A 22,278-nucleotide genomic window follows, 5' to 3' on the forward strand; every position below is an offset into this window, starting at 1 on the left:
TCTCCGCCACACCTTGGCCACTAACTGGAACTGCCTGTGCAGCCTTCCTAATCTTGTTTTTGATTGCTTGCCTAATCAAACCTGTGCTCATGTTGATATCCAGCCTAACAAGGTCACTCGTATTTGTGAGCCACCTTTTCTTGATGTTGTGTTTAAAGAGTCAGTGGTGGAACATAAGAGCTGTTTCTTAAGCAAAATAACAACACATGAAAATACTGAAAGCCCTCCAATCACAATTATACTATCATAAAAGGAAGATAAGAAGAGATAAGCTTTTATTACATACAGAGGGAAATCCAGTCGTTCCAGCAGCACAATTACAGATACGCAGGGAAATTAAAAAGTAATAATGATAAGTAATAATGATTGTAATGATGCAGACATAAATATATAATATAGTATAAAATAGTGCAGTACAGTATCTTATGTGACATAAGAAATAGTATAAAGTAAAATTTAGTAACATCAGAAAACATAATATATGGTACAGCACAGCAGTATAACATGAATATTAAATATTTATGTAATATAGCATAGTGTTAGTATAATCTCTAATAAGTAATAAATAAAGTATAATACATAAAAATATAAATCAGTGGACACAAAACAAAAAACAGAGACTCCTCTCCGCACTAGGTGGCGCTGTGGCAAGAAAAATATAGCGCGAATTGAATCTTTCTCGGTGGTGTGTACGCCCACCGCGAGGTCAGCGCACCGACCAATCAGAGACAGCTCGGTGCCTCTTACAGGAAGTAAACGCACAAACTACAGAGGAGAAAGCAAGCCCTAACTACAAGTCGAGTACAATAATGTCTTTAACGGTTTTGACGTCTGCGTACAGGTACGTGCAGCGAATATGTGAAGTATTTCTGCGTCACTCCCGACTGCACCGCCATCATGTTGCTCGTTATAAAATGTCAGACATGCTAACATCAGGCTGGAGTAGTATGCTAGCTTTGTTTAAAACGTTGTAATTGTAAACGGATGAAGGGATTCTCAGTTCATTTTTGGCTGAATGCAACAGATTCATTAGTGTGTTAATTGATTGTGTGCCTGTCAGATGAAACGTTGTCAGAAGCAGTGAGTCCATCTTGTTTAGTTGTGTTTTTTAAATCTAGATCTACTCTTTCTTTGCTGTTCGTCCAGACTGAGGCCCCTTTGCAGACTGCAGCGAATCCAGGGCCACATGGTGAGCAAACCCTTTCTCGTATTTTGTGTCATAGCTTCTGTAGTTCTCTAGTGAAGAAGAATAAGCATTGTGGGTGCACAATATACAGTTTTCTTTGGCTTTTACAAGTTTGCAGCACACCTTTTTTTAATTTTCTTTTACAAAACTTTCTCGTCTGTATTTCGAATCAGATGTCAAGTCAGGTGGAACCAGAGGTTCTTCTGGAGAAAGCAGGCTGTGCAGGTGTGATCACCATAAACAGACCCAAAGTCCTGAATGCCCTCAACCTGACCATGATCCGACAGATCTGCCCTCAGCTTAAGGTGCGTGGAAAGAATGCCGAATGCAAACTTCAACCGGGGCAAAGGTCAAAGCCTCACCTGTGTCATTTATTACAGCAGTCTGTTACTGATCGTAAATGGCTGCCACTATCTCACTTAGGCTGACGTTTCACTGTTATTGAGGGTGGAATAGAGTTACTTCCAAACCTGACTTGTTCATGGTTGCAGGCAATATTTGTACTATGAACAAAACCCTTTGACAGGCTGTTTTACTTCAAACTGACACATTATTGTTGCAGTTTAGGGACTGCAATTACTTCAGCTTCTTGAAAAACAATCATTAGCATGAGACACACATGATCATATTTCTAGTAACACACTCATCCCTACCATCAAACAGATATTGTTCTCTTTCACTGGCATGTGGTGACACAACTGCTTGTGGTTTTAAATATCCCAGCAATCATTAGGTGCCACTTGCTGGTTTAATTTGCATTAAGGTATCCTCTTCCTCTTCCAGTGATGAAGGTCGTCTATAGTCTCACAGTACGCTGTGATGGTGTTGTGTTTAATGTCTCATTATAGAGTTTTGTTGCGTTGTTGTAAACTTTCACAAAACTAGTGCAGGAACCTGTTTGAATTCAGTGACACATTAAATTAACATTTGTTTTTGGATGTTGATTTCCTGCAGAAATGGGAAAATGACAAAGAGATCGGCATCGTGATTATCAAAGGAGCAGGCGGGAAAGCCTTTTGTGCAGGTGGAGACATCAGAGGTGAGCAGCAGTCTTGAAGGTTCCTTTAAAGATAATTCAGCAGTGATGTTCAAAAACACTTACTGGTGTTGTGAACGTATTTCCAAAATCCCCTCTCCTCTATGAAATTATATTCTAAGTGTTATATATTATAAATGAACAATGTGAGCTGAAACATGCTGCTTCATTACTGTTCCGATCTGGTTTGTGCCTCTCAGCGGTCACAGAAGCAGGGAAGGTTGGAGACTCTCTGGCGGAGGACTTTTTCCGTGAGGAATACATTCTCAACAACGCTATCGGTAAGCGTTACAGTCACAATAACTTTAATCTTTTCTGTTTATTTGATAAGTTTGCATGCTCTTATTTTTACACTGTTCATTTTCTTTCTTAAGGATCATGCAGGAAACCATATGTCGCCCTTATTGATGGAATAACAATGGGAGGAGTGAGTACATTTTAATGTATTTAATGTATTACATTTCATTTTGTAAGGTTGGGTTAACCTTCCACTGTTTATATATGGATATCTAAATCTTATGGGCTTTGAAAAAACTTGATTATCATCTTATTTGTTTGTCTGGGGTTTGAGACAGCTTTGGTTCCCTCAGTGGTGAAAAGTGTTGCTCCTTTTGTGATGCGCAATATTCAAATTTTCCTGTAGGTGTCAGTAGTGAACCATCTGCCACTGTTACCTGCTGCCAGTGGCAAGGTGGCCTCTGATTGGATGAAATATATAGTGACAAAGCATTGTTGCTTCTACAGTTTTTTTTTACCCTCCAGGTGTCACAAATGGTTGGAATGTGAATTAGTGTCTTTGTCCCACAGTGAGCATGATGAGGCTTGGTTCACACAGAGGACAGGAGTGGCTTTGATCAGAATGGTCTGGGATCTGTTACTGTTCTCACCTGGTCATAGAGGAGGTCTGGCTTTTGGATGAGTCTGTTCTTTTTCTGTTTCATGACCTTGACAGTGACTTTACCCCTGAGGTGCAACAAGGTCGCTCACAGCTTCCAGTATCTACTGGGTCATTACTCATCATCTGTGTGTGTGTGTCGCGGAGATGTGTGGTGACCTAACGTGCTCTTTTGCACAACATTAAACCTCACACTCTTGGTTGACAGCTGCTTTTTGCACTTCATGCATAAGTGGTTTAAATGCCAAGGCGTTCGTACCTGAGCGCTGTGACCAAGATACTTGTCCATGTGATTGGACTGAAACAGGAACATAGTTGTTTCATGATTTTCTTGCTAACAGACTTTTCAGTGCTCTCAAGTTTTTTTGTTTTTTTTTTGCCTGTTGACATCAAGGATGAAGAAGAACATAGAAGGATCAGGTATTAGTGAGGTACAGCTAAAAAAGGAAAAGTTCAAACCAGTAGGAGGAGGATAAATACACAAAATATGCATGTAAAAGTTAATTTGCATATGGTGGGTCAAGAATTCAGAGAAGCAAAATTCTGCTGATTTGCAACCAGCTGCATGCAGACAGGGAGCGACAGTGGCATTCAGTTGGAGTTGTGCAAGTCAGGAGGCCCAGAAATGCTCTTTTTAGCTCCGGTTTGGTCTCCACCAACTCCTGAGAAACAAATGTTTCTAACTTGTGGTGTTTGGTGCTGCACAGGTGATGCAGTGCAGTGGGATTATCGAAGCTCTTTCACTGAAAACAGTGATTATAGCGCCCAAGTGCATTCATGCTAACAATATTGACACAGTTTATACAGAAAACGTCCTCTTAGTCAACTAAATTTTACAAATATAATAATAAAAAATTATTATTATATTTTTTTGTCTCTAAAACATATTTTGTTTTATGTCTTTCTGTTTTGGAGTTGGAGAGAGAGTCTGCAGACGTAAATGTAGAAAACACTACATAAAGAATAATTACAGTGTTTAGGGTCTGCTGTGTTGAAGTGTTCACTGACAAGAAATATGCTGCCAGAAACATGAAAGAAAGCTCAAAAAGACTTGTCCTCGTAGTTTACGTTTCACATTAGGGAATTCATGGCGGTTGAATCCTAGAAGCTGTGAGCCAAAAAAAAAAATCATCTTGTTTGCTTGTTTTTTCAGTGTTTAGACAGCCGTGATGATAATGACGCCCCCACTCACCGTTCGTCTCTCCGAGGGAGACAGAAGCGATAATTTATTTGTCAGAACGAACACAATGCAGGGCAACGTGCGGTAATGGATGCATCAGACAGCTGAGTGCTTGTTTCTGATGCACACTGCACCATGTGCTGTGGTACAGGTCACTTCCGTTCATCATCCCAGTGGGAAACCGTAAAAGCTGCTGTGTTTGTCGAATTTGTGCCGCTCACTTAATCGCTTTTGTTCTTTCATTTTTCTGTGGATTTATGGCACCTCTCCTATCTGTCCCGTCAGCACAGAGGCGACGCTAATGTTGAAGCAAACAATCCTTCAGGGTGACTGTGTGTGTGTGTGTAGTGGTTGAAAACAGGCGAGTTCTATATATGGAAAAGTCCAAGAGCTACCAGAGTCCCTGTTCCCGGCTCTGCACTGAGCTCGGGGCAGAACTCCCACGTTACAACAAGTATTCTTGTGTTAGTGATAACAAACCACCAGGGAGTAAAGGCATGTCATTAGCAGAGCAAAGAAAACACGCACACACACACAGACAGTCTGTGTGTGTTTGCCTTTCTCTTACATCAGTGGGATCTCCTCTCATGCACATCATTCATTGCTCTCCAAGTTTAAAATCCCCAGAATTAAGGTCTGTGAACGCTGACGTGTTGTTAATCCGCGCTTGTCCTGTCGGGCTTTCTTGCGTTCGAGCAGATACCGCGTCTGTCTCGCTTTCTTTTTCAGCATGTTTGAGTTTGCGCGTAAGATTTCAAGCGTTGGCTCCTCACATCCGGAACCCACTGATTTCTTTAAGTTTGTTTGTAACGTGGGTGGAGTAGCTGCTGCTGCTGCTGCTCAGTTGAGGCATGTTTGTCCGGAGCTGCATGGCTGTAATCTTCGCCCCTCCACCCCAGGGAGCTGAGCTCTTGTTCACTAATGTTCACATCATCTAATGAGGAGACAACAGGGAGAGCCAGAAAAGACCTCGGGGCAGATGTTGATCCCCGCAAGAAGGATCTCATCTTTCAGAGCCTTTGCAGTGCTTGTTTGGAAAGTGAATGCTTTTGAGCAACAGATGATCTCTTTTAAGTGTTTGTAACTGTTCTCATTCACATGTGCCGTTTGCTCACTCATGAACGCTGATCGTTTCTGATTTATGCCAAATCTAGAGCTTTTCAGGCAGAGGTTCCTCCACTGCTCTGTTTTATCACTGTTTGTTTTATATCCAGTAAACCAAATATCAGAGTGAGGACTCCATGAAGTCCTCGGTTTTCTTAGCCAGTGTAAACTTCCAGCCAGGCTGTAAATTTTGCTGCCTATTCTGTTTGTGAGCATTAGCTATAAACATGCTCGTCTGCACGCTTTTGCACATTTCCATTGTTTACAGCAGGATCAGGAGACATGTTCTTATATGGTGCTTGGTGGTACCGCACCAGCACCTAACAATGTTCCACTACTTTTATGGTGAAACTCGGTTAATGTGAGATTCAGCGGCCCCCCTCATTCCTCCGCATGCATCCAGTAATCATTGCAAGAAGATCGTTTCTGTTTATCCCTTTCTCCTTTCTTAGTCCCCTTTTTATTTGTCTTTTTGTCATTGTAAACGTGTTGCTTTTCCACCGTAGTACCGAATTAGCAGGTTCATTTGTCTTGTCTTTTAAGTGCTGTTCATTTTACGTGAGCTGTTCAGTGTCTGGTAACAAATGAAGACAAGAGGAACTCCTGATGTTTAGCTCAAACTTCACCGTACACACATGGACATCTGTGAGATCATTCAGTATCTTATCAGAACGCACTTCGCTGTTATGAAATTTGACATTAACATGGAAAGTGGAATTTGTAAGATGCAGCTGAAAAAATAAAATTAAACTGTGATTTTTTTGCTTTTGTCACCATAACCAGCTAGAATTTAGTGCTCACAACAATCTGCTTAGTGTTTCTGCATTGGGAAGTGAAAGAGTGAATAAGCTGACAGATATTATGCAATAAAAGTGTCACTGGAAAACATGTCATTGTGCAATGAATCCATTTTTGATTGAGAAATTTAAAATTAAATTTAAAAACTACGAAAATCTGTTAAACCAATAAAATAGTGAGACTACATTTCATTAAGTAGATTTTTTCACAATGTCTATGTTCAATTATCATTGTTTTTATTATTATTAATCTTGTATAATAGTCATTTTTGAATTCTCTAAATAGTCAGACACATGCACAGATTCCTCCTAGTCTGACATTAATGTAATGAAATGCATACACCGGGTTGTGGAATTAAAGACGAACCCTTCAGCTCTGTTCTCAGTGTCTGCTTTGTGAGAGAACAAATCCTGCCTTTGCTCTGATCTGATGTGTCGTGTCCTTCACGTCCTTCACGTGCGCAGACGTCTCAGTCTGTCTCGTCCGCTTGCTTCTGTAGTTCTTTGTGTTGGGATGTGGTTCTCTGTGAAGAGCAGCGACTCCTGACAGACGTCTGTTTAGTCTCCAGTGATCAGATAGTTTTCGTTCTCAGTGGTCGTTTGTCACACGGCCTGAAGGCAAACTGCAGCTCAGCTGGTCTGCAGGCATTCAGCACTCGGCAGGTGACATCTTTGGCTGTGTTTATCTGTAGAATCATCTGTGAATCAAGTTCTTATCTTATAAATAGTCCATCTTTCAGTAGGCTGTTGTCACAGAAGGTTTGACTGCAGGTAAACCCACATCTGTTATGTAATCAGTGATTTCCACTTCTCAGATGTCTACTTTTCCTGTGTGTTTTCTGTTAGATTTATTTATTCAACATTTTGACTCTTGGGCAGAACAAAACAAACACCAGCGAAGGCTCTGTGAATTTCTGACTCCGTACACTTGATTATCAGGTTGCTGAAATTTTGCATTGTTTAAATAGCTGATTGCTCTAATGTTGGTGTCAGTTTGTACTTTCATATGTTCAACCTGACACTCCAAGCTTGATAAGACTGTTAATCAGCACCAGTTACTTATAACACCAGATGCTGTGACATCTAGCTTTCAGTGTTTACTTTCCAGCAATGCCTCCCATCATCCCAGTTTCAGTATATCAATTTTCCATGAGTGCTTCCTGTTCGTGGTGCACTGCGGCGGCTCCGACCCGCTGCTGTTTATTTCTATCCTTTCATTAATGTGGCTGCCCTCCACAGCTCGAAGTGTGACTTCACGTTATGCAGCAGGGCGAAGGGCTAACGGGCAGGGGTTGTTTTTAGATTCTCATTCAAGTGCTCTTTTAACATCGCTGCCCCCAGGTGAGAGCTTGAGCCACTGCGGGGCAGCAAAAACAGAAATTCTCAGCCCTGTGGACAGAAAGGTTGGTGGCGTGATGTAAATTCACTTTGCTTTGCTGCACTCGAAAGACGTCTCACTTATGTCATTCTCACTTGTTCCGTTTCTCTTAGCTAACGGGGTTGACTTTTTCTTGTTATTCTAGCGTGGCTTCGTGGGCTGGTTACGCGGTTGTTCAACCGAACTATTAGTCATTCCTTTGTGTAGTCAAGAAAATCACATAAAAGTGATTTCTACATGTATTGTCAATATGTCAATAACTCAGAAATGGTCCTAGTAGACCGTAAAGAGAGAGTTAATTAGCTTCATACTCAATAATGTCAAGATACTCTTAAAGCGCTGTCCTCACACTGCCATAATAAAACATACAGCTTTAAAACTGTTTACATGACACCTGAAATGGTCTCTTATTTCTTTTTTGTATTCTGAATTTTAAACTGTGAAGATTCAGTATTTGTAAAACTTGCCCAAAGCCTAAAATAAGGAAACATTTCGGTGATAATCAGCTGACTCAGTTAAGCTCTGTTGGCACAAACACAGATGTGTGAATTAAAACACAGGAATTATCGGCAGCCTCCAGTTCAGGTGGATGTGAGCCTTCGGGGGGTTTTACCTGATGACCTTCCACAGTCATTAATCATGCCAGTCTGTCACTGGCATATTGGATTTTCCTCTGACCTGACCAGTAAGTGACCCTGCTGTACCCAGGAACTCCTGGGTCAGTGAAGTAATGCGATAACTCACAGGACAGAATTTATTGTCTTCTTTAATCTTGAGCTCGTGTACAGGATCCATCTTATGTGTCTATACGACTACGGTTTTATTGTGTTTAATTTTGATGATAGCCCACCTTATAAATTAATCAATTGCTTTGATTGACATGTCCTATGTTTTCTCTCATCGGGTAGCTTAAAGCGTACAAATGAACACTCCTGCCGTTTGGATAAAAGACAGTTGAATAAACAAAGTAGTGAATCACTGAGAAAGAAATATTGTTGTCCTTCTTAGTTGTGACAAAACCTTGTGAGATGATCTTTAGGCTGTACCAGAGAAGGAGTCATTAACAGCTGTGGCTCTGTGTGACTGTCATTAATGAGGTGTTGTCACTCCTGAAACGATCGATAAAGTTTTTAGAATTATGTATGTCATCATAACTGAATTACAGGGTCTTTCACCTGTCAGGCGGTGTGAGGCACCTGTGTGTGCATCTACAATGTTTTCTGCATATAAGCGGAGGATGGTGTTTCCATGGTAACCCTATAATCTCTCTCTCTCTGTTTCTCTCTCTCTCTTACTCACACGCACACACACACACACACACACACACACACACACACACACTCACAGTCCTAACTGTGTTTGAAATGTCCTCTGGCCAGCACTGCTCATTAGCCTTCACCTCCCTCACATCTGGGAGCCACAAGTGTAAATCACACACACACACACAGACTTTATTTCTTTGTTTATTTAATTCTCAGTCAGTTCTTTTCCATCTGAAATGTCAGCTCTCTTTAGAGGTGACAGTTACTCATGTTTCCTCCGTGCCCTGTTTCCGCCTCCTCTCTTCATCATAGCGTTGATTTCATTTCTTGTTTGTTCTCGTCCACCTGCAGGGCGTAGGTCTGTCGGTTCACGGACGGTTTCGAGTGGCCACTGAGAAGACGCTGTTCGCCATGCCGGAGACGGCCATCGGTAAGACTGTCCAGCTGCACTGGTTTTCCCCATTAGAGAGAAGAGTGGGTGGGTCTGGAGGGGACACTGGTTGGTCCACATGAGTGCGAGTGGGTATCTCAGACCATTAATTATGTAGGAGCGGCGATTTCAGCTGCACTCCCAGCTGGATCCAGTTCACTGACACGAGGTCTAAGTGATGGATGGGTTGTGCTCAGCGTGGCACACGACAGGATGGATAAACTGATTAAAAATGAGTGTGAAACATCACAAACAAGAGAGTGCAGCCATGTGTGAGACTCTGTGATGGTAAACGTAAAGGGAAAATGATTGTAAGATAGTTAAGAGTTTAGCTTTGGCGAATGAATAGTTTAAGGGGTAAAGTTAAAATTTGTTTTAACAAAAAAACAAAAAGTTGATTATATTCTGCCATTGGACAGTACAACACTTCATCTGTTCAAATGAAAACTAATACCACACCAGCAGTTTGGAGCCCACTAACTGAAAATTCACACGTGAAACACTGAACGTTAACGCTGTAGAAACACACAGTTAAAGCTTGTAAAATTTGTTGAGCTTGGTGACAAAATTCTGTGTTAATCCCTCCAGTCACCAGCGTGGAGGCTTAACAAAAACAAAGTGACTTATTGAAGGTTTACTGCACGAAAATAAGTTTGAGCGCAGCATTTTACATACGAATTAGTGCACATTTTCCACATTCTGATATGGATTAACAGTGTTGTAGTCGAGTCACCAGACTTCGAGTCCGAGTCCAGTTTTGAGTTCACAGTATTCAAGTATGAGTCGAGTCCAAATCATTGAGAAAAGCCTGTGTCGAGTCCAAGTCAAGTCTGCTACTCATCCGAGTCAAGCCCAGTCCAAATATATTATTGTATAATTATTATATAATGTTGAACTTAGTGTAGATATTATCTTATGCCAAATTACTATGGTATGTTGCATAAAATGAAATAAACATCTGAGGACTCGTCTCCGATTTATGTGTCCGAACGCAGTTAATGCACAAGTCCGAGTCAACAGTGCTGAAGTCCAATCAAGTCACAAGTCCTTAAAATTAGGGCTCAAGTCTGACTCGAGTCCAAGTCCTAGACTCGAGTACTACAAGCCTGTTGATTAATATACTTGATGATTGTTTGCATGATATTGATTCAAACCATGTAGCTTCAGATCTACTGAAAATCCTGCAAGAGGCTGTTGATGGCAAAATAAATGCACATAAATTCAGTACCAAACCAGAGTACCAAACACGCAGACATGTGAGGCTGCCTGTTTGTATTCACATATTTATGTTGTCTGAGCCTTTTGGGAGCATGAGAAATCAAACAAATCATCCAGAGAGGAGAGACAGGATTCAGAATTCCTTTTTATTATTAAACATATATTTTTCAAACAGTTACTTTCGAATATATCATGGCTCAGGAAGAGACCAGTGCCAAACCTAATTTGCAGTGATACAGGACATTATTATACTTCATCCAGATCTCATCTTAGTGTTTTCTTGTCTGTGCCAGTTCCTCCAGTGTAAATGGCCTTTGCCAGAGTCCTAAGCCATAGTTTGCTCTTTAGCTAATTGACTCTTGCAGACAGATGGTCTTCTCCTGAGGCGCTGAGGAGATTAGTAACAAATCTCTTACAACTAACGAATTACAGCTGACGGTGGAGCATAAACTAGCTTGCTGCCACTTAAATCCAGATGGTTTGTCAGAGTTCTGTGATTGTGTGTGAATCGAGCTACATTCACACAACATTAATTGTTTGCAGACAACTACCAAAGCATTAATCACACTGGGTTCAGACAGCTGATTTCTATGATTCACTGCATAAAGGTGGTTAATGAATATTTAGGTGATTCATCATGAGGTTCGTTTTTATTATATTTAGGTTGGAATTGAGTGAAAAACAGGAAACGCTTTGTGTTATTTTGTACAGAAGTTACAATTTTGTTCCCCTTCAGCTGCAACTGTGTGCACTCGCTCCCTCACAACTGCAAACGTTCAAGGACTCTCGGGTCGTCTTCTGTTTTATACACAAACACTCACGCACGCACATCAAGCTTGTTCTGGAGGGTTCTGTGCTCGGAGTCTGTGTTAAATCTTCAGCTCATGCTGTACAGCGTGATGACACCTGACACCGACGTCTGGAGCAGCATGAGGATGAAGATTAGGTTGTCAGGACGCGAGTGGAGAAAAAGCTGAGGTTCTTGTTGATGCGGTCTGACTGTTGTGTGGCATTTTGTCAAAGGCGAAGCCACCAGGAAAAGTATGAGGAAGTCAGGCAGCATTTGAGTTGCACAGGCTGAGGACTGGCTATATGACGAGACTGATGTACTGCACAGTGTGTGTTTATTAGGGTGTGTCTTCTTGTATCTGTGTGCTTGTTTTCCTCCGGTCCCCCACATGCAGCACCTTGAGCTGTCCAGTACTTGCTGGTGACGTAGATCATAGAAATATGTTTTATTTGGCCTCCTTATTCATACGACACCTGCTGTCTCTGAAACTCTGTGGTAAGAAGGAAAATTTGACCAAACATCTTCTCACTTTGTCACTATTGTTTTTGCTAAAGGCACTCGGCCTCCAGTCCTGTGCTCCACGATGATCTGCACGTCCCCCCTGCAGTCAGAAACTTCACCTCGCACCATTTACATTCGGCCACAGCTTTTTCACAAAGATTGCAGCTGCTTGGAGAGCCCCAGATACTCATTTTAGCCTCGGTCTTTGAGTTGAATTCTCTCAAGAGCCTCTCTCGTGAGCTGGGTTCACTGTTACTGCGTGCATGTTGTGGAACTGGGCTTTTTCCACTGAATTATGCCAGTATTGTACAGATTCTGACTGCTGGAAAAGTGGAAAATAATTTGTGTGGTTAAACCTCCCGCCAGGATTGTATAGAGTGTGTCAAATTACAGACTATTAGAGAAAAATAAGTGTGTGTGTGTGTGTGTGTGAAACCTGCCGTAGGTTTGTGTCCACTAGTTGTGACATAATTTAGTTTTGTGGACGTAATTAATTAGTAATGATTTGTATAAAACGTGATGTCATGAGCCTGAAGTTTGAAGTGTGCAGGTGTGCCCTGATTACTCTGAGCAGCCATCACAACAACATCCTCCACATTTACATGACAGATGCTGCAGAAGTGTGAACAGAGCTTCATGTGAAAGCTGTTCCCACTTGTGTGGTGTCTTCAGACAGCAACATAATAACGGTGCTGATAATGCCAGTGCATGTATTTCTGTAGTTTGGGCTGTTTGGGGAGGGGAAGCCAGATGAGTGTTGCTGCATTAGCTGCTGCTGCTGGTGGTTGATGTGATGTGCAAGCACAGCCGGGAAACTTTGGTGTTGTGTGTAATTAAGTCCCTCCCAGCGAAGCTAATTGACAGCAAGCAGAAAGGAGCGGCTGTAGCCACAGTGTGTCGCAGATCTGTGGGAGAAAAGACTACGGGTCATCAGGAATGGGCCTTTAGTCAGAGAAAGGAAAAATCAGCAGTAAAGAAAGAAACAGCGGTTCTTTGTAATTTTACTCATCCAGCACAGGTGTAACTAACAACATTAACGGCTGATTCCTGCCCGGCTCACAGTTTATTTCAACTTTGATCTCGGTTGCCACTTTCAAAGGCCAGTGATGACGTAAAGCCACATTGCACTTTGCTCGGCGCCCTGAACGAGAGCAGGTTTCCGACCGTCTCTTTCCTCTGCATCGTGTAATCGAGGCTGCCCTTTGGTGGACCCTGGCCTCCCCTCCACCTGTATGATAATACCGCCGTTATAATTCAACCGTCACTCTTCTGAGCCTGTAAGGAGGCGCACACAATTATGACTCATCACTTAAAGGGACAGTTCAACCCAAAATCAAAAATGCATATTTTTCCTCTTACCTGTAGTGCTGTTTAACTGTCTCGATTGTTGCAGACAGGAGATATGAGCTGTAGAGATGTTAGGGTTGGATAGCTGAACGATCTAAACGCCACCCAAACTGGACGTGAGACATGATAACACGCGACGACATCAAGGCTCCAAACGCACAGTGAACAATAACTCCTAATAACACACACATAGCCCCCCCCCCCCCCCCCCCCCCCCCCCCGCACACATACACACGCAAAGGTTAACTCCTTCTGTGGTGGGATTAACAGATTAAACCCAGCCCTGCTAGCATTCTGAACAGCAGCCATAATCTGATACATTTATGATATTACATTTTCAGTCGTGAATCAGGTCAACTCATCTAATCCACCTCGCTTCTCCTCCCGGCCCCCCTTCGCCTCAGTGAAAAAAACTGTCAGGAGGCCAACCGTGACCAATGGAATCTCGATTCCTGTCAGAATAATACAGAATTGTACAGATTATTGTCATAATCATAAACACTCGTAAGCCAAATGTTTACCTTTTTGTTGTGTAAGTGGTTGTACTTAATCAGACTGTGTGCGGCATTTTTGTTTTACAATCAACCAAAAAAGTCCTGCTTTGTCCTGCCTAATGTGTATTAAGATGCAGCAGTCAGTTTGATTAAACCAGCACTCTGTTGAAAGATAATTAACCAGTAGTATTCAATTATTCTACTAGCCAAAAATGCCACATTTGATCAGTTTATTAAAAAAAAACAAATTCAAGTGAATGTGTGTCAAGAATTTTGCTTTTATGTGCTTGTGTTATAAAAGTGACCATCTACTGTTCTGTTCTTTATAGTATTCTTCAAATACCAAGACCAGGATCAGCAGCGGTTCAGCTGCCTCACGATGTGCATTCAAAGTGCAGCAGAATGACTGCTGTGATTGTGTTTTGACAGGGCTTTTCCCTGACGTGGGAGGTGGCTATTTTCTGCCGAGGCTCCGGGGGAAGTTGGGACTGTTTCTGGCCTTGACGGGCTTCCGTCTCAAGGGACGCGACGTGCAGAGATCAGGAGTTGCCACTCACTTTGTAGAGTCCAAGAAGGTACGGCGTCTTCTGGCCGTGTGCTGATTTTTAATTCTGTGGGCTAATGAAATTTTATCAAGGAATCAAATTATTATTTAAAGCAGACAGCAGGACTGCAGACAAAACACTCCAACACACCAATATGCTTTCACTTCATCATCTAAACCACTTAGCAGCATCTGCACTGTGTGAGTGTGAGTGGGGGGGGGGCGTTGAAGCTCCTCTGGAAAGCCGAATGCTGAGTCACTTTGTGTCTCGCTCTTGTTTAAGCCTACACTGGCTCACCCAGAGGCAGGTTGTGTTTGTCTTGCCGTTGGCGTGTGGTCAGAACTGTGGGCAGCACAGTTTGTTTAAGACTGTAACCTTGGTTTGAGGACAAACAAGCAGCGGGCTGCATTTAGTTTATTTCTACATTTCTTTACAGTGGATTTTGACCCAAAACGAAACAAAGACAAGGCTGGAAAAAATTTGGAGGTGGAGGGCAAAGTCTGATAATCAAAGATCAAATTAAATCTGCAGAGCACACAGAAATGCATCCATGTGTTATTTTGTCACTGAAAGAAACCATCAGCCAGTATGCAAAGTGCACTGCCTGGTTAGTTAAAACCTGAAGAAGAAATCGTCCAATCAAGAGCATCCAGTTGGTCAAAAATGTTCTCCCTTAGTGAGAGCTCACAGGTGAAGATCTGCCTGCATCATAAAACATAATTGTACTTCAGATAATAAAAGTCAGAGTCAACAGTTGACTGCAGACAAACAAGAACATTTAGCAACATTAGTTTTAATGTCTTCTTCTTCAATAGATCTCAGAGCTGGAGAAGGCCCTGGTGGACCTGAAGTGTCCCTCTGCTGAGGACGTCTCCAGAGTGCTGGAATCCTACCAGAACCAGGTGTGAATGACGACGTGTAAACCATAAGATCAGTTCAGACATCCGTTCTCATGTAAAGGCCTGAGAGTCTACGTCTGCTGTGTGTGTGTGTGTGTGTGTGTGTGTGTGCACGTGTGTTCTTCATCCACAGAGCAGCCTGGACTCCGAGAAGCCTTTTGTCTTGGAAAAGCACATGTCTGATATTGACAGGTAGGCCTTGAATCTCTGTGTTCCCAAATATAAACCAAATCTGACAGGAGAGCCAGTAAACAGCTGAAGGGATAAAGATTTGTTTTTCTGTAGTTTGTTACTGTCAACAAATGCCCTGAAAATAGCAAAACCAACATTGGAGCAGTCGGACCTGCTGGAGCCGATCAGCTTTGCTCTGTAGCCTTAGCGAGCGTTACACAAACAGGAGTACAGTAAGTCGTGTATTCATCTTAGCTGTGGATTTGCTGCTCGTCTAGGCTTTCATTAGTTTTTGGACAGCAGCAGAGCTCTGTGGCACACAGGAATGAGATAACTCAGGCTTGGGATATGAAGGAAATGCCTGGTTGTAGAATTCATTGTTTTATATTTTTGTACGTTTTGCTGACAAAAGAAGGTCATATGTAACATCATGAGGCGCATCCTTCAAATACAGACTCAAAGTGAGAGGAAGTGGAGGTAACCTTCTCTCTCTCTGACCCTGCAGGCTCTTCAGCTCCAGCAGCGTGGAGGGCATCATGCACAACCTGAAGGCCGACGGCTCCGAGTTCGCTGACAAACAAGCTGAGGTTTGATCTCTGAAGCTGCAGCTTCATCAGTCACTGTCACGTAATTTGTTTATTTTTCCAAGTAATGGTACAGAAATATAGCAGCACTGGAGCTGACAAAACTGCTGGACCTGCGTACGTTCCTTCTCTGCAGCACTTGTTAGCCCACAATCAAATAAATCCTGCTGGCAGCGCTGGAACTCAGACAGGGCATTTTTTGGCTTTAGCAGTATATGTTAGTAATCAGCAGTTACCTCAGTTTAAGCACTTAATGGGGTTAGTCTTCGTCTCGTGCCTCTTCGACCGGACCGGAAACCCTCCTGTGAGGTTTCTGAGCTCTTCCTGGCGTCATTCCACAGATTTAGATTCGTGACTCTAAAACGGACTCTTCCTGGATTCAAAACTGCGAAGGAAGGCGTATAATCTTAGGAAACAGAGCCCACGTCCCAGATTATGCCCCTCCCTCATCCTGCTGTCCACTGCAGGATTAAAAAGCCGTCTTTGTAACATTTGAAAGCTACGTCTTCCAGCCCGGCTGGTTCTGCAAACACGTTGCAACCTCTGGGGTCTTTATTGAAAATCCGAATTAGAGCCAAAGGATGAGGGACATCAAATATTTAATACAAACCCACCTCCTCAGTTACTGCCGCACCACTGACTCGCCGGCCTGCCTTGTTCATCAAACATTCATCCATCTTTGTTGTTAGTAACATCTTGCTTTGCTTCTATTTCAAAACGGTTTTATTTGATATTGTGCAGAATCTACTTTATTTAAAATCAAGCCATCCGTCACAGCTTCCTGTCAGAGTCTCTCGTCCAGAAAGACTTTCCGTCTCCTCTCTTCCAGGCGCTGTCCAGGATGTCTCCCACCTCCCTGAAAATCACCTTCAAGCAGCAACAGGCGGGCGCAGCTCTGAGCCTGCCAGACGTGTTGGTGATGGAGTATCGACTGAGCCAGGCCTGCATGGTAAAAACAGACGTACTCGAACCTGCAGAGAAATTATCAACGTGTTCATCGTTGCAGTAATTCATCCGCATCCACAGCTGTTTTAATGTGGTTTACTTGACGACTGAAAGGCTGTCATCTCACGATTTTGTTTCTGCTGTTCTGCAGAGGGGCTGCGACTTCTATGAGGGCGTGAGAGCCGGTAAGTCACTGCACAAGTGAAATATGGTGGATGTGAATTTCAGTGACGTAGCATAATCTGTATGGATCGCAGTGAGAGCTATAAACAACCAAAGTACTTTGAAAAACAACGTAATATTGACCCTAAATGTTTTTAAAAGAACGATAATTTTCTTCTTTTCTCGATATAATCTCACTCGCGCCATCTCACTCCTGCTTTGCTTTTATGATTTTTTTTTTTTTTTTTTTCCTGCTTGCTTGCAGTGCTGGTGGACAAAGACCAGAGTCCCAAGTGGAACCCGTCCACCCTGGAGGAGGTGTCCGAGCAGTTCGTGGAGCAGTGCTTCGCCTCGCTGGGAGAGAAAGACCTGAAACTCTGAGGTCTGTCAGCTGGCAGCTGCTTCCCTCCTTCGCTTCAAACACACACCACAAAGCCTTCGCCAAGCCTCCCGTGCCCACATCCCTTTATGGTATGTGAGAGGACTGTAGAGCTTTAATGACAGGTACTTGCATAGATCTTACAGTTCATAGTTTGACTCTAAATGCTGCGGTGACGTCTCGCGGGAAACATCCAGGCTGCTCCTGTGCAGCCGAGGAAAAGAATCTGATTCATGTTCAAAATCGAAACTAGTAACAGAAGAAGTAGCTAACAGGCGCCCCGTGTGTCACATGGGAAAAATGTTCAGTGTAAACTTGCTTTGCAGTGAAGAGTCTTTTTTTCTCTTCTTCTGCTGCAAATCCAAGGAATCTGGCACACAGCAGCGTTAACACGAGGACATGGGAGGAGAACATGATCTCGCCACTGAGTGCTTTATTACATTTCCTGTGGATGTGTGTCGATGTGACATTGATCAGCATCATCTGTTTTCCTGTTGAGTGCGGCCACTTGTTGGAACTCACATAATGTATCGTGTCCATTTCTGCAGTTCTTGTCTTTTCCCAGTTATTTTGTGTTTAGTGACGTCTGTACGCCGGATAAAATCAGTGTTCTGGCTGATCCGAGCAACACTCCCGGGACAAATCGGAATACATTAGCATGACTGTTACTTTGCATTTAAGTAAACAAATAGCAGTTTCAGCAGTTTGAAATGTGTGTAGTTTTTCAGGAGGAATCAAATCACCTCCCCAAATCAATAGCTGCATTATTTATGAGACAACCAGTCAGATTAGCCAGCCGTGTTGGCTCAGAGAGCAATAAAGAGAGTCGATAACCGAAAATGTTGTGTGTTCTTGGTGGGTGAAGAAACGTTTATGACCTGCCTATAAAGTCTCCTTGTGAAACAGAGACAGATCTTTGTCAAAGTGCCTTTTGTTATCAGCATGAAAGCATGAAGCTGCCGCCCAGGTACGAAGTCCAGAAAGTAAACGTTTTATTTGCATGTTGGGTTGTTAGACGGTCTGTTCTACCTGCAGCGTAGGCAGGTAGTCGTGCACGTTTTATTCGACGGGTTTACTTGTCTGTTACATATGACTAACCAACCTTTTGGTCACAAATGACTACTTTTCCACTTCCTGTCTTTAATTCTTCACAATCACTTCTGACTCCATGGGTGGAAGACTGTGAGGCTCGCTGAGCTTTCACAGCGGCTCAGCAGGCAGACTGGATGACCTTCCACATACTGGAGGCAATAAACGCCAAGAACGCCGTCTGAGTGTTTTCTCTCGACGTCACAGATAAACCTTAATGTTTTATGGCTGCCATTTGCTCTTGAGACAAGTGCTGGCAAGCGGTCACTTCTGGGTCCTTTATGTGGCTGAACTTTTAACCCGCTGAGTGTTCACTCTCGTACAGGATGCGGCAGATCTCGCTTGACAGCTATGAATAAATACTGTCCATATGTGCCTCTAATGTGTTGAAAAGCACCTGAGATTGAGCTGCGCCATATGGTGATGTGAATCATCTGAGGACAGAGAAAGTTTGTTGTTTTGTCGTAAATCACAAATCTTATGGAAAACTTATTTTTCATGACGTGAAAAACAACAATAAAGGAAAATAATTCTGAAATACTTTCAATCGTGACAGAAGGCATGAATCTGATTTATTGGCATAATCAGTTTTTACACATACTGAATGTACAGTTTGCATGTTAGATGGATATTCTAGTGAAGGAAGAGGCAAAAAGTCACACATTTTAAGTTATTTTATGATGAAATATTCACTGGCCGACATGTATCGTCTCACACAGCTGCTTTTCAAAACTATTCTCCACTAATTTGGCAGCAGACAAACGCTGGAAACTGAAGCCTGTGGGCTGCTATGACGGAGACACCAGAGGCATTGTGGGTACAGGACAGGTGTCTCTCTGGCTGCAGAAAAACCCTCATTTAAAGAAGAGCTGCAGCAATTAATCAGTTAGTCAACAGAACATTTACTGACTATTTTTCAACATTCAGTTTAATGTTTTTTGTTGGAGATGTTGATAGACTGGACGTCTTTGGGTTTTGGACTGTCAGTTAAATGTTTACGTCTGACATTTTATAGACGAAACAATTAAGAAAATAACTGACGGATTAACTGTTAATAGAAATGATTGTTGGTTGAAGCCATAACTTAAAGCATCGCGCAGGGCGCTTCAGCCGTCCAGACGCTGCGCCTCAGGGGATCTCTCCCCCGAGGGGAAGTGCTGGACGAGCGTGGCCGGCGTAGCGGCGTCTCTCATCTCTGTCGCAACACCTGCTGGTATTAAATAATTTAAAATGGGTGACCTTTGAAAACTAGTTTCCAAGAGGAAGCGTTGGCACCCTTTCAGTCAGTGTTAAAGCGTCAACTGGAAGACACGGACGTTTGAATGCTGACAGGATGAGATTTTTCACTCTATGCGGTGCAGAAACGCCTCTTCGTGGCTGTCTGACGAAGGGAAATCAAAGTCGCCACAAGACCCCATGTTTTCCAGAGTTTAAACTAAAGCGAGTCTCTTTTGAATTTGTACACTCGGATGATACCGCAGCTTGTAAAAAAGTAAACCTTTTCTCAGCAAAAACCAGACATCAGAAAGAAGTATAGATTGCCATCGCCCAGTTTGGTGTTAAAATTAACATGTAAAATTAAACAAACAAACAAAAAAGTCATCCCTCAGTACGTAAAGAAAATGCGCACCTTTAGTTGCATGAACTGATCAAACGTTCGTATTCTGCTTTGTCTTGTGCTATTAAAACCTTTCAGAAAACAGTCTTGGTACAACAGTGAGATCCTTTAGCTGAAGCAGAACAAATGGCATCAGATTAAGAATTAGGAATATGGCCTCGTCACCATCATCATCTGTTGGTTTGTTGGAGGAGATTCATCCAGACATTAGTGCAATTTCTGCTTTACGTGTTGATTTTTAGAGCAAAGCGTTTGGCGAGGTGAAAGTCTAAAACACCGTCTACATTGATCTGAAATCCCAGTTCATTTTATGCCAATACTGAAACCCCCATTAATGTTGTGAGCGAAAACCTGGGGAGAAGGCAAACGGACAGAACGCCCTGCCACTCTTTTTTTATATGGCTTATCAGCTTGTGTTGAAGTACTCCTTACTGTTACTGCTTACCATATAACAGCACAACACCATTATCATGTTGCATGGCAGTTTAAGCGTCTTCATCAGCAGAGCCGAGCTAATGATGTGACTTCAGGTTTGGGTAAATCCCAATGACATCAGGTAGAGTTTCTGTACCCCTCTGTCCAGTGAGCAAAGACCAGGCCTGCTTAATGTCCCCTCTGTAGTAAATCACACAGTATAAAACAATTCACAACATTCATTAAGGACTTTGGCGGTTGTGAACCTCTAATCTAAATATATCCACTCTGTCCCCTGGTATGTCTCATTGCCCTCCGTTATAGAGCAGCGCCGCACCATTTTCAGAAGTCATGCGTGTCCTGGACTGAAATGTCATGGGTTTCAGGGTTTGCATATTTATGCCGTAGTCGTCTATTGGTCAGATGGCAGTGTATCTCAGTCAGGCGTTTTACAATGACACAAGGTTGATGGAAAATAAACTACGCCTACAACATTTTAGCCAGACCCCAGTGTTTTCTGGGTTTGTTTTTAGCAACAGCAGTTCTGTTGACAAGATAAATCCTTTTTGAAAGTGTGTTAATCCTTCCTCGTGCCCTGGTTTCTCTGAGACCAGCAGCTCCCCTGTGATCTGAGTCCTCGTGTCAGAGTTAGCAAACGGACTACCCCGGGGTGCAGGAAATACATCGTTTGTATGCATAATTTCCTGGACTGCGGTGAAGGCTGTCTAATGGCAGTGAGAGGAGCAGAGCTGAGGAAGACGCACCTCTGCTACAGCATCTCCAGGGAGGCCATTAGGGGAGAACTTCAGGCTGAGGAGCCTTTTGTCTGACCAGAAGGAGCCAGAGATCTGGCTGTGTTTCTGACCTGATGATACGAGTGAGGATTTTCAAGTGTGGGCCCTCGCCAAATGAAGGGCTCTATTAATAACTTCCTGCGTAAGAGGCGGGAATCTTGGCTGTGGAACAGCATCAATGGACGGGATAGACTTTCACTGGCAGGAAGGTTACAATTCCTGGCAATATCTGATAGGATTTCTTGCTTTGCATTCCAGCCAGATGGCCAACACCTACTGGGAGAGGGGACAAATAAGGTCTGAGAAAGACGATAGCCAACTGCAGACACTCTGCTTCAGCTTTGATACAGAAAATCAGAGAAATGTGGGTGGGATCACAGTGCTTTTGTCTCTCTGGAAGAAAGTTTTTGCGCTCAATCCAGGCATGATCCAATCCAAAAGAAGGTCAAAACTGAACTCCTGCTCGCAGCAGATAGATGCTTGAGGGATGTCGAGGCGTTTTTTTGGCCTTGTTTAATCACATGTAGAACCTCCAGTGTCAGCGTCTCAGCGCGGCCCGGCCTTTCCACCGCGGCGCTCCTTCCCATGTCATGGCACGTCGCATTCAATGTAGGGGATGTCGCTGTAGCGACGGTCTACCTCCACCCACTGCTGCACGGCCCGCACCACGATCTCCTCGGAGAGCTTCTGGGCGTACTCGAGCAGCACCGGGTTGACCTGAGGGGAGCTCTCCTGTGAGCCCATCTCTGACTGAACCAAGTAGGCTTTCTCGCCCCTCGACGCCTTGACTTTGCCGTCTACCTTCTCTGTGGAGTTTGCATTTTGGGCCGCAGAGTCGCTCTTTTTGGATTTAACACACCCCATACTCTGGAGGATATAGCATTGATTTGGGGAGGTGTGCGGTGGCAGTGAGGCGTGAGAGTCTTTGGTTAGATTCCCAACTCACACATCAATATTTTCATTTTCTAGAGGTGGGCGACCTCGACTTCTCTCTGCGGCTGTCGCCTTTGCACTCCTGTCATCCGCTCCCAGGCTCATCCATGTCTGAGTGCCAACATGT

General features: G+C 43.2%; 1 protein-coding gene across 2 annotated transcripts; it reads left to right on the forward strand.

The window, feature by feature from the left end:
- The first annotated feature begins 701 nt into the window (after positions 1 to 701).
- hibch (3-hydroxyisobutyryl-CoA hydrolase) lies at positions 702 to 18,212 on the forward strand. 2 transcript variants are annotated; one of them, XM_046403792.1, is made up of 14 exons: positions 702 to 841; positions 1,147 to 1,189; positions 1,360 to 1,491; positions 2,141 to 2,225; positions 2,423 to 2,503; positions 2,597 to 2,649; positions 9,190 to 9,268; positions 14,048 to 14,193; positions 14,979 to 15,065; positions 15,196 to 15,254; positions 15,739 to 15,820; positions 16,647 to 16,766; positions 16,914 to 16,947; positions 17,190 to 18,212. In XM_046403792.1, exons 1-14 carry the CDS (start codon positions 810 to 812, stop codon positions 17,303 to 17,305), a joined length of 1,149 nt encoding a protein of 382 aa, XP_046259748.1. In that variant the 5' UTR covers positions 702 to 809; the 3' UTR covers positions 17,306 to 18,212. The 2 variants fall into 2 exon arrangements, with proteins under 2 accessions (XP_046259748.1, XP_046259749.1); XM_046403793.1 differs by having other exon boundaries at positions 761 to 841; positions 1,119 to 1,189.
- Positions 18,213 to 22,278: the final 4,066 nt, after the last annotated feature.

Source organism: Scatophagus argus, chromosome 11 (assembly GCF_020382885.2).
Source record: "Scatophagus argus isolate fScaArg1 chromosome 11, fScaArg1.pri, whole genome shotgun sequence".
Lineage (NCBI taxonomy): Eukaryota > Metazoa > Chordata > Actinopteri > Scatophagidae > Scatophagus > Scatophagus argus.